This window comes from Leptonychotes weddellii, chromosome 3, assembly GCF_054177405.1.
Source record: "Leptonychotes weddellii isolate Sample4059 chromosome 3, ASM5417740v2, whole genome shotgun sequence".
Lineage (NCBI taxonomy): Eukaryota > Metazoa > Chordata > Mammalia > Carnivora > Phocidae > Leptonychotes > Leptonychotes weddellii.
Window position 1 is genome coordinate 63,389,746 of NC_138371.1, and position 13,235 is coordinate 63,402,980.

Below are 13,235 nucleotides of genomic sequence, written 5' to 3' on the forward strand. Positions count from 1 at the left end.
GTCTATTTCTCACAGTTTTGGAGGCTGGGAAGACTCAGGCCCTGGCAGATTATGTGTCTAGTGTCTAGTGAGGGCCTGTTTCCTGTGTCCTCACATGGAAGGGACAAGAGAGTCCTCTGGGCACTAAGTTATAAGAGTACTCATGAGAGCTCTACCCCCATGTCCTAATCACCTCCCAAAAGCCCCGTCTCCTAATGCCATCACACTGGGGATTAGGATTTCAACATACGAATTGTAGGAGGACAGAAACATTTAGTTCATTGCAATGTAAGTGTGTGTGCGTGTGTATGTATACATTGTTCATATACAATGGTCTATCTAGACATCTATATCAGCAGGTAATATAGGACTCTGAAGGTCTATAACCATTTATACCTTGAGTTGTACTAATTTTAGAATGTCTTTTGTGTCCATTTTAGGCTAATAGCTCTTGATAGCAGGGTATATCTCCTCAACAGTATTTTTCAAATAGTACTTACTTTATAGCTATTTGATGTATCAAAGAACAATTGGATGAATACAAACAATTGAGGGTATTTAGTGAATAAATTTACAAATTTATTAGAGTTTCAAATATTTTCTGTAGCACAGGGCTTTACTTCTTGTTTGAAAGTTGGCAAGTTCAAGGGCTGGTTTTACCCATTTGCTCTATCTCTGCTAACAAATACAAATATCTTGCTAATTTTCCAGGGTGAAATGCAGGCTCAAATTGAAAAAACAAACAAATGGTTTTGTTTTGTTTTTTAATCTTTAACTTCTTTAGCAAACTAGGCTTAAACAAAATCAATAAAGTAATAAAGTATAACAGTTTTATCTATTGAAACTGAAAGTTTTGTAGGCAGACCTAAGGCTATGTTATAAGATAAGATCCAGAGAAATAAAATCTTGAGAACATCTTTTGCAAGAGCATTTCCTGTGAGAGAATTCTCTTTCCACAGACTGTAAAAAATTAACAAGAGAAGCTGCTACTGTCTTTTCAATCCCCAGAAGAGTAAGAACAGTTATAGAAAAGTTAGGATGGTGCCTGATTTTATGAGTGTATGCTTGCAAGTATGTGGAAAGAATAGAGTGTATGGAAGAACTCTTTAGGCTGTTTGTCATCAGCGGAGGGTCTGTGGTTGGGGAATCACAATGACTTCATTAGGCTCGTAGAATGCTATCCTGCGTCATACCTACTATGACATAGATCTGTGCTAGGTACTAAATTGATGAAAGATAAACAAACAACCCAAGGCCCTTTCATCAATGAGTATTTGGCCTAGCTCAGTCCACCACACTGGTAGGCATGGAAAAATAGTTACTGCCCAGAAGTTATTAATTACGAAAGCCAAATGAGTAGTGTGGGGGCAAAAATCAGAGGAGGCAACACTGAAGTCTAGATGAGAGAGGAGGAAGTTGGCAGGACTGTGGAGGACTCTGACAGTCCGGGAAGCGGTTGGAGACACTGCAGAGAAGAGGCTTGGGACAAACCGCAAGACAGAAAAGCCAAAGAAGGGGCGCCTGGGTGGCTCAGTCGTTAAGTGTCTGCCTTCGGCTCAGGTCATGATCCCAGCGTCCTGGGAGCGAGCCCTGCATCGGGCTCCCTGCTCCACGGGAAGCCTGCTTCTCCCTCTCCCTCTCCCACTCCCCCTGCTTGTGTTCCCTCTCTTGCTGTGTCTCTCTCTGTCAAATAAATAAATAAAATCTTAAAAAAAGAAAGAAAGAAAGAAAAGCCAAAGAAGGCTTACTGGGTCCCGTAGGCAATCAGTGTGAGTGGGTTAGAGGGTTCATGCATGGAGTGAGTGGAAATGAGGCTGGAGAGGCTCATGCCAGACTGTGGAGCCCATGAGTGCCACACTAAGGAGTTGGAATCTTTCCGTAGGCAATGGCGAATCCAGGGAGGCTTTTGAGGAAAAGGTCACCGGGATGAAAGTGGCATTTTGGAAAAATCATTCCAGGGGTGGTACAGTGGGGGCATTGGACTGGGGAGAGACTAAGGGCAGGATACCCGGAAGAACGATTTCACAGGAAGAATCAACAGGGTTAACTAGATGCAGGTGGTAGTAAGAGAGAGGGAGACATCAAAAATGATTTTCAAACTTTGAATATGGGTTTCCAGTGACAGAATCTAAAACCACACAAATTGCCTAGGGAAAATTATTTGGGAAGGAAGACGATTATTTTAGACAAGGTAAGTCTAGAGTTAGTATGGGACAAGCCAACTAAGAAGGCCCAACACAGCACTAGAAATGTGAGTTTGGGGTGTGGAAGGCTAAGGTAATGAGTATACGTTTTGTCATGTATTTAAATGGAAAATATGCCTGAAGCCCAAGAAGTCACATTCTCTGGAGTCCTGTAGAAGGAAAAATGGAGAGAGAAAAGAGCAAAAAGCTAAAGATTGAATATCAGGGCATTTCTGCCTTGGAGGACAATAGAGAAAAATGAAGTCAAAGAAGGAGATGGAAAATGAATGGTCAGAGGTTAGGAGGAGAAGTGAGGTGTCACTGAATCCATGGGAGGGTTTCATAGAAACCTCCCCCAAGTTCAAGGAAAAGTCGCCATAGAAACAAAGATCAATGAATTAGGCGATCACCCTGTCTTAAAGGTCCGTGCAAAGCAAGAGAGCTTGGAAAGGAACCTTCAGGCCTCAAAGCAGGACAGCCTAGCCTTGTGCCATCTACTACATGACCACCTATAGCTACTGACCGGGAGTGTGCCTAGTCAAATTGGGACATGCTGTAATCATAGACGACATACTGGATTTCAAAGAAGTAGTATAAAAACAAAGAATGTGAAAGATCTCATTAATAAAATTTAAATATTGATTCCATGTTGAAATGATAATATTTTGAATATATTGGACTAAATAAAATATGCTACTAAAATTATTTTCACCTTACAAATCTTTAAATATGGCCACTAGAAAATGGACTCACATTAATATTTCCATTGGATTTTGCGGATCTAGACCTTCGTAAGGAAGCTCACTAATTCAGGCACTGATATAGCTCAGGGAGACGCACCACTCACATATGCTTTAACAGTTAAGTGCATTTCTACTCCATCCATCCAGCCTGAAATCTTTTAGAATGTGTTTTGCATTTTGTGAGTGTAATTCCTGTAGTTTGTGACCAGTGTATATTGCAGTGATCCGTTTGTTTATTTTATCCCAAACTTAAGTTATTCCATCTTACTGAACATTTGGCTGTTTTTTAATCAACAGATGATGGTGCAGGTGACAGCCACAAAACTTACACTCTAACTGATTATTTAAAAAATACTTTTAGGATGAAATTCTACTCCCTGCGTTGGATTTCAGGTAAGGACTTTTTTGGGGAGGGGACAGATTTTTATGCTTATGCTCCTTCTAGTTAGGTTGTGGGGCACCTTTGTTTTGTTAAACCATATGGGAAAGTATTTTTCTCTGCTTACAGGTACAAAGGAAAATAAACCTTAGTATTTCTTTGTTGCGGATTATAAAAAGTTAAAAGTGAATTGAAACTTTGACAATAATGATGGGAAAATGAATGCATACTAATGTAATATTCATCACTTAATGTTTTTCCAACTTAGAAATGCTTATTTAGTACTTGTGTGAGCTTAAACCTTAAGTTTTTTTCTGTATCATTTTTAGCTTATGAAGACTTTTAATCACAACTTGAAATACTGATCCAGCCATTTTCTTTCTTTAGATCAGGAATACCTCTACAAACAAGAAAATAATATCTTGCTATTCAATGCTGAATACGGAAACAGCTCCATTTTCCTGGAAAACAGTACATTTGTATGTTTGATTGCATAATTCATGTATATGCTAAGGAAATGCTGAGGATTTTTATTCATAACCTTTCAAATCATGAGTACTATCATTTCTCATCCTGTTGAACTCTCTCTGCAGCATATGACACAGTGGATCTTTCTCTTCTTCTTGGAATGCTCCCTACCTTGGCTACCTTTTAGTCTCCCTTGACGATTCCTCCTCCTCTGCCCATACTCCTAAGCGTAAGTGCCCCTCAGGGCTCTGTCTTCCCTTGCTGGCTTCTTCCGCAGTTTGCCTGTTCTCCTTCAGTGAATTTCATGCACTCAAAGCAACAGGGCTCTCCTGTCTGGCCTTGATTCTCAAATGCACACTTTCAACACTAACCTCCTGCCAAGATCAAAATCTCTTTCTAATAGCTTGCTTGCTCCTGGCCCACCCATGGCCTGCCGGTATTTTAAACTCAGTATCCCAAGCCCAGCTAGTTATTTCCCCTTTGCTCTCCTAGCAAACCGAAAGCACCCCATTCCTCTTCCTGAGTTCCCAATCTTGGTAAAGTATGCTCCCCTCCAAGTCACTTAGGCTAAAAAGTGAAATTCTACTCCTTGAATCCTCAGAATCCTCCTTGATTCCTCTGCCATCCCTCATATTTAGTTATTCAACAAACCCTATCACTTCTCCCTCTGCAATGTTGTGTCCCTCGGATTTCTATTTCCGCTGTAGAGTCCTGGTTCAAGGCCTTTTTAATCTGTGTTAGTACTCTAGTACTTGTGTCCCTATCTCCATTCTGTAGAGGAGACCACTGGGTTGCCCAGGTCCAGGGCTGATGCAACCCCTCTCATCGCATGTCTGCCACCATGTCCCAGAGCATCTTTGTAAAGACAGATAAGATTCTATCACATCCATGTTCAAAAAGTGGATTAAAGTTCCACTTCTTATATTTCAGTCCCAGCTATTCTTCTAGTTTTTACGTCCTCTTTTATATGCTGTCTGATGTACCCTATATTGTACTCAGGACACACATGCCCTTTCCTACATCTGGTTTTTCGCTCATGCTCTTCCCCCTCTCTCTCTTCCTGATCCCTACCCTCATGGCCATCTTTCCTTGCTTAGATTTAATTCTTCCCTCCCTGGTTCTCTAACCCTGATCACCATACACCTTGCATCATGGTCATTTGTGTGGGGGAATGTGACATTTCTGGTAGCTCCCAAGGCATGAGCCACCTGTCTGTCTAGAACCATACCCTCTACATAGTAAGTGCTCAGTAATGACCGTTAAATGAAATTGTTCCGTTGTTCTTTTTTCTACTTGCTTGACAGGAGGAATTTGAACACTCTATAAATGATTATTCGGTATCTCCTGATGGACAGTTTATTCTCTTAGAGTACAACTATGTGAAGGTAAAAGAAATGCTATCTTACTGTGACATTTAAAGAATCCTATGAGTTACTTTATAATTGATTTCAAGTCCACAAATATTTAAGATTGACACCTAAGTACAAGTGACTCTTAACAACAAACTGAGGGTTGATGGAGGGAAGTGGGTGGGGGATGGGCATTAAGGAGGGCACTTGTGATGAGCACTGAGTGTTGTATGTAGGTGACGAATCACTAAATTCTACTCCAGGAACCAATATTGCACTATATGCTAACTAACAGAATTTAAATTAAAAAAAAAAAAAAAAGATTGACACCTAGGTAATATAATAGGCACTAAAAACTCATTAATTCAGCATCAAAAGAAGAAATAGCCATTCTCATTCATAAAAGGTAGGTCCAACAACTGGTTTAAAAGAAATTCATTTTTAGTGTTTTCAAATGCTAAGAAGTGTAAGTAATATAGATACTAAAAGCATAAGTTAATAAAAGAAAACTTACAATTTAAAAGCAAGCTTACATGTCTGACTTGCACAGCCAGTAATAGAACCCCTTATTTCCTTTGTCTCAGCTTTACATAAAATAAAACTCTCAATAAGTATTTGCCTTAAAAAGATTTATACTTCTTATCCTCCAGAAGAGACTCTGCAAGGTGACTCAGACCACCTTACAACCTTTGGGTCCTACCATATACAAACCATTCTCAAGGGGGACCCTCAGCCCAACATCAGATTCTCACACCTCAGGAAAGCTTAATCACATATCCTCTTCATGGTTAGGCTGGCTGCAAAGCACCAGCAGCTTTAACTGTAGCTTTTTAATTATTCCTGGATTTGACAACAGTTGTCAAGTATAGGAAGTTTTGAGACTTGTAGGAAACGTTAAAACCCTGTAGGGATATTCTGCATTGAACACAAAATATAAAGCTGGGGATCCCCACCTCTGCCTTTTTATTCTAGAATAAATAATAAATGCTGAGGGGCCTTATCTCGCACCCCAACACTTCTATACTCAGGCCAAGCAAACCATCTCCTACTCCATTTCCCGTTTCAATGTGGTGACTTTCAATCATAATATTTACCCTGGATTCACTGTGTCTAGCTCCATTTCCTGGACACGAAGACTCTGACTCTATTCTACTAAACCTATCAGCTAGGAGCCAGTCCGAATCCTAGGCCAACTTTAACACATCTGTTCCCAATTAATGGATTGTTTATTTAATTCAGTGGTTTTTATTGCTGTCTCGAGATTAAAATCACTTGATTAGCTTTTAAAAATTCCCAGTGGCCAGGTCCAATCCCCAGATTAATAAATTATAGCCTCTGGAGTGAGGCTGACATCATTTTTTTTTAATGGGTAGATTATTTGAATGATCAACCCGGGTTGAGAACCACTGAATAATAATTTCCCATGTTCAGGACAAACTTAGAAAGATGATGAGGTTAAGGTAGAAACAGAAAGGTAAATACCAGCTCAATTTACTCTTTGGCCAAGTTCAGTAGGTGTCATATGATGTTTACTAATGGATGATTTCACTGGTAGACCGTAGTTGGACAGCCATCATTGGTAATTTGTATTTGTGGTGTCACTGGAGTTTCCATGCACATTTAACTGCTTTTGCTGTTTTCGTGCTATTCCGTCATCCCACCGCCGTCCATGCTTTTCAGACAGTACCCATAGTGCTCCTTTTAAAACTTAAGTTAGGTTGTATCATGCCTATGCCTAACCCCTCATGATCAGAATAAAACACAGACTCTAACCACAGCATCGTCAGAAGCCTGTGTGATTGGACCTCAGTCCGCCCTTGCTAACCCATCATCTATTACCCTCTCTGGACTCACCGTGCTTGGCCAGTGCTTCTCACCCCTGCCTGAACCTTGCAGTTACCTATGGAGGTTTTTAAAAATGCAGATGCCTGCAGCCTACCCCACACCAACTAGTTCAGTGCAGTGATGGGGGAGGCGGGGGCAGGCATGGGCTCCCCCCATGATTTAAGGACTCCCAGGTGATTCAGTGATCCAAGAATCTCTAGGGGCACCACTCTTTAGTTTTCTCAAGCATCGTTCATTCCCATCTGAGGGCCAAAGTATTTGCTATTGCTTCCTCCTGGAACCTTCTTCCCCTGTTTATCTAACAGGTTCACTTTTTAGTAATTCAGGTATAAGCTTTCTCAGATTGCTTTACCTAACTTTGCACCCTGCCACTCTGTTCTCCCACACGCCACCATTCACTCTCTTTCACATTAGCTTATTTTACTCTCTTCATATCTTTGATTGCAGACAATCTTCTATTTTCTTCTATTTTACTTCTTAGAGGATTTTCTGTACAGCATACATGTGCAACTTACAATAATTTCTACTCATTGCCTAATGCTCCAGCATTAATCATAGTTGCATCGTCTTTCACATGCTTACAATATTCCAGTTGACTTATCAGTTCTCAATAAACCTATCCAGAACAAAGAAAAGTCTAGTCTTATTCTATTTCCTTGGAGGTCTACTGTGCAAAGTTCTTTAGATTCTACTCCATGGCTTTTCCATGACAGAGTTAGTGCATTCAGAAAGAGCAATATTACTTCTACGTTGTGGCTACAAACAAGTAAGTGAGCACGTGAGTGAAAACATAAATAAGGACCCTACAGCCTGGTATGGATGTTCGCCCAGCACGTCCATTCACTGCTGAATGCCCCCGAGATAATGGTTGCATCAACTGTGACATGTGGACAATATTCTAGGGCCCTCCTTAGCAATTCACATATATTCTCATGAACCTCTCATGAGACTGTTGCTGACATTAGCCCATTTTCCTAGGAAGAAAATTAAAGCTTAGAAAGAAACCTGCCTGATATTAACACAGTGAAGACTTGTCTTGGTCTATTTAAGCTGCTACAACAGAGTCACATAGACTGGGTGGGTTACTAACACATTTATTTCTTAGAGTTCTGGAAGCTAAGAAAGAAATCCAAGATCAAAGTGCTAGCAGATTCAGTGTCTGGTGACATCCCGCTTCATGGAACATAGTTGAACCTTCTTCTCCATGTCCTCAAATGGAGGAAGGGGTGTGGAGTATTTTGGGAGTCTCTTTTATAAAGGAACTAATCCCATTCATGAGAGCCCCACCCTCATGAGCTAGTTACCTCCCAAAGGCTCTACCTCTAATACCATCACACTGGGGGGTTAGGATTTCAACATATGAATGGTGGGGGGCGGGCAGCATACATTCAGTGTATAGCCAGACTTGAATCCAGGTTAGAAGACTCCAAAGCTTGTGCTCTTAAGCATAATCTTTCCCAACTTTGTGCTTCAGTGTCTCTCTGCTATGCTTTTTTAACCCCTTCCCCATGTGGCAGTTCTCTGCTTTGAGACTCAGTCTAACAATCAGCTTTTCTGTAGACCTTTCTCCCTTCCCAAGGCCTCATTTATGATTCCTGCCTCTCCCCACTTACCTTTGTTATACGTCTTGTGATTCTTTTCTTGTATTTACTTGCCCATATCCCCATTCAACTATGAGCTCCTCAAAGAGAGAGAGAGTGAGCCTGTCTTATCCAGTAATGCCTGACAGAGGATAGTTGCCAGAGTTTCTAACCTAAATAGATGGATGAGTCTGTTTCAAAAGATGAAGTGAACATACCAAACATCCTTTTGTAACTCATGATGGATCTGTTGTCCTGAGTGATCTCAAACCTTCTCAAACATCTTAATATTTTTAGCCTGTAGCACACCTTTTGGCTCTTACAAGTAGAGCATTCAGAGGTTTCCCAGAAACAAGCATGGATTGTGTGAAAATAATCCAGGATTTAAAAAAAAAAATGTATGACTTGCAAAAAGTAAGGCTTTAATACATAATTACTGACATGAGAGAATAAGAGGATGATAAATGACAAGTGGGAAATACTCTTCAAGGTTAGAACCTCTGGCTTGTGTCTAAGCTCTGTCATACACAAGCTGGGTACCTTGGCTACCCATTTCATCTACTTCATTTTCATGGGTAAAATTTATTTTTTATGTTAGTTTGGTTTATTTCTTGAACAGAGACTATGTGGCTTACTCTAGACAAGACTTCATAGATTTAAAGACACAATTTCTTACATCTAGGATTATGGTAGGGAAGACAGACATGAAGACATGTCATTTCTTTTAAAATATCTTTAATGTATAAATGCATCCACATATAAACATAATTTTTCATAAATGCAAATCTGTATGTGTATATATATGTACATATATATATATAATCTTCAGTCTTATCTTTTTTCCCTCTTATGCCTGGCTCCCTACTCCTCACCCCCCCCCCTTTTCCCTAAGTATCACATGTTAAGAACCTAGTATATATCTCTCCATATTTTAAATTTTCCCCCTTATTCAAATAATTCTATGAAGATATTCTTTTAGTCATTGCTTATTCTATAAAAAATAAAACCCTATTTTCCATACTTTTCTGTAATTTGCATTTCTCAATGATTCCGTGTGGAACTTCTTCCAAGTTATCTGGCATAGCTCGAATTCATTTATTTCTAAATTAATAGACTTAATTCTTTTTAGAACAGCTTTAGATTTACAGAATATAAGTGGAAAATACAGAGTTCCCACATACTCCCTCATCATCCCCCCCCACTTCTGTCCCAGTTTCCCCTATCATTAACATTTTGCATTAGTAGGGTACATTCGTTACAATTGATGAGCCATTATTGATATGTTATATCCAACTAAAGTCCATAGTTCTCATTAGGTTGTTGTCTCCAACAATCCTAATGTTGTCATACATTCTATGGGTTTTGGCAAATCTATAATGTATAATGACATGTATCCACCATTCCAGTATCATGCAGTATATTTTCACTCCAGCTCTTCATCCCTCCCTTCTTCCAAACCCCTAGCAACAACTGATCTTTTGACTGTCTCCGTAATTTTGCCTTTTCCAAAATGTCATATGGTTGGAATCATACAATATATAGCCTTTTCAGATTGGCTTCTCATGTGGAAATATGCATGTGAGGTTCCTCCACGGCTTTTTGTGATGTAATAGCTCATTTCTTTTTATTGCTAAGTAATATTCCAATGTCTGGATGGACCACAGTTTGTTTACCCATCACCTATTGAAGGACATCTTGGTTCTTCTAAGTTTTGGCAGTTATGAATAAAACTAAAAATTTGTGTAGAGGGTTTTTGTATATGTTTAAGTTTTTAGTTCATTTGGTTAAATAACAAGGAGTTTGCTGATAAAGTTATTTGGGTTTGGAGTTTCCTTTGTGCAAATGCTTTTATTTATTGATTCAATATGTTTTTTAGATATAAGACTATACAGATTTTCCATTTTTTCTTGTCTGAGTTTTGATAAATTGTTTTCCAAGGAATTTGTCCCTTTTTAAACTTTTAAATTTATTGGCAAAACAATGTTTATAATAGAGTCTTAAAACCTTTTAATCCCATTTTAATCCCATTTTTCGTTTCTGTTATTGGTCATTCATACTTTTCCCCCCTCCCTCTTACTGCATTAGCAATTTTCAAAGAACCAGTTGGGGGCTTCGTTGATTTTTCTTTATTGTGCATTTTCTATTTGATTACTAGTTTTACTTTTATTATTTCTTCTCATTTATTTGGATTTGGTTTGATTTCATTTTTTAGATTCTTGAGAATATCAATGGCATATATATATATATTTCAGTGTTAATATATATTGTCAGGGGGGTTTTTTGTTTTTTGGTTTTTTGGGTGTTTTTGTTTGTTTGTTTGTTTGGCAGGTGGCTTTCAAAAAATCTGTAGCGCTTTATATTTTCATGATCAAAGTAGGAAAGTAAGCATTTCTCCACATCACCACCAGCAATAGAATTATAGATCCTTTAAAGATTTTGTCAGTAGGTTGGTTGAAAAGTATAAAATTTGTATTTTCGGGGCGCCTGGGTGGCTCAGTTGTTAAGCGTCTGCCTTCATTCAGCTCAGGTCATGGTCCCAAGGTCCTGGGATTGAGCCCCGCATCGGGCTCCCTGCTCAGCGGGAAGCCTGCTTCTCCCTCCCCTGCTCCCCGCTGCTTGTGTTCCCGCTCTCGCTGTGTCTCTCTCTGTCAAATAAATTTAAAAAAACTTTAAAAAATAAATAAATACATAAATAAAATTTGTATTTTCTTAGACAGGTGGATTTCCCATGCTATGGTAAATGCTAGGAGTGATGTTTGCCATGAAGCAAACACATCAGCCCACTGTGACCCTGAGAAGTTTCCTTGGCAGGGGTGATGCCAGAGCGAGGTTACAGATGAGGTCCAGAGGACTTGGTACTAGATGGTCTCTAAGAATCTCTTCCTAATTCCAGAATTCTAAGGATTGGGATAGGATACAAGACATGATAAGATGTGAGAATTATACAATGTCATATTACTTTACATCTCATCTTGTGCTCCTATAGCAAGTGGCCAAACTATCAAGAATCACAGAAGTCTGAGATGTCTGTTTTCTTTTATAGCAATGGAGACATTCTTACACAGCTTCATATGACATCTATGACTTAGCTAAAAGGTCAGTGACTTCCTTATAAAATCTATTAAGCTTCTTTAGTGTAATAACATTTTTTTAAAAGAAATCCTACTGTGATTTATTCATTTGGTAATGTTTCCTTTTATCTTTTTTTCAGGAGGCTGATTACAGAAGAGAAAATTCCAAACAACACACAGTGGATCACATGGTCACCAGAGGGTCATAAATTGGTTAGTGAGTCTCTTCTGTTGTCAGAAAAAAATAATGCTCAACGCTATCACATGCAGAAGCTACATACCCTGATACAGAGCAGACACTTAGGAAGCAAATACTTCACCATCAGAGATCGCGTTATTGCCTAAAATAGCATTTTACTAGTCTAACACAGTAAATAGGATTCCTGAAAGTTTCTGAACTACGACTGGGGAATTCTTTATTTACTGGAAAAATGCCCATTTAACTCCTAAATTCTAATTTCTGTTGTATTCGGTTTGCTGTTTTTGCTTGTTTGTTTGTTTGGGGGGGCATATCTGCTTCCTGCTAGTTCTGTGATCTCTGTGTCCCTGTAGATATACGTTCGTGTTCTTCCTTCATGTTCTTAGTGCTGGGAGACTGTCAGAAGTCCAAAAGAATCTGAACAGGAAGACGGGATGTTCATTTGTAGATGGAATTCTCCCTCCTGACCTCGAAAGCACTCCCTCAACTCACCGCCCCCAGAAAGCAATGGGAAGCACACATTAATTCTGTAGAAATGGTCAGACTCCTGGGTCTTTGCAGGCACTCTAGCATTCAAATAGTGCTGTTTGTGAGCCGCTTCTTTTTAATATATTGAGTGTCTTTAGAATTATTTGGAAGTTATAGCTTGTACACTTATAATTTTAAAAATGTGAGGGGTGGGGCGCCTGGGTGGCTCATTCTGTTAAGCGTCTGCCTTTGGTTCAGGTCATGATCCTGGCTGGAGTCCTGGGATTGAGCACCCCCCCCCACCATTAGACTACCTGCTCGGTGGGGAACCTGCTTCTCCCTCTCCTTCTCTCCTACTCCTCCCCTTGCTTGTGCTCTCGCTCTCCAATAAATAAATAAAATCTTTAAAATATATAAATAAATAATGTGAGGGGGCTAGTAAATGACTTTTCTTGCTCAAATTGAATAGCCCAAGGTAATCATTACATTTGCATACCAATATTATATGAGGATAAGACAGTTGATAGATATCTTTTAACTCCAGGATAAGATATGTTATAACAGGTTATTACTTACCAATCTGTTTTTCAATATTTCTAGGCATATGTTTGGAACAATGATGTTTATGTTAAAAATGAACCAAATTCATCAAGTCAGAGGATCACATGGACGGGGGAAGAAAATGTAATATCCAATGGAATAACTGACTGGGTTTATGAAGGTAGAGACTTTAAAGCTTTTTCAAATTAGAAAATCTATAAGTTGTTGTTTTTTTTTTTTAAGTAGCTAAACATTTCTCTTAAAATGGAGAAATCCAATGGCATTCAAAATAAGTTGCATTTTTTAAAATGATATCAAATCTCTTTAGCACTCACAATACCAGGTGTCTCCCAGAACAAGGATTTCCTAGCAGTAGCTGGTTTCACCTATGTCCTCATTGTCTCTCAATGCCCCTATTGTCTTCTGTCTCC

The 13,235-nt window shown here is 39.1% G+C and overlaps 1 protein-coding gene across 2 annotated transcripts in view; it reads left to right on the top strand.

Moving 5' to 3' along the window:
• The window catches only part of DPP4 (dipeptidyl peptidase 4), an 80,322-nt gene that overhangs the window by 20,188 nt on the left and 46,899 nt on the right, over nucleotides 1–13,235 (top strand). For both annotated transcript variants that reach the window (XM_081814315.1, XM_081814316.1), the window contains 6 exons: nucleotides 3,203–3,298; nucleotides 3,672–3,763; nucleotides 5,057–5,137; nucleotides 11,570–11,622; nucleotides 11,738–11,810; nucleotides 12,865–12,985. In XM_081814315.1, coding sequence (XP_081670441.1) covers nucleotides 3,203–3,298; nucleotides 3,672–3,763; nucleotides 5,057–5,137; nucleotides 11,570–11,622; nucleotides 11,738–11,810; nucleotides 12,865–12,985 — 516 coding nt within the window. The remainder of the gene's footprint in view (nucleotides 1–3,202; nucleotides 3,299–3,671; nucleotides 3,764–5,056; nucleotides 5,138–11,569; nucleotides 11,623–11,737; nucleotides 11,811–12,864; nucleotides 12,986–13,235) is intronic.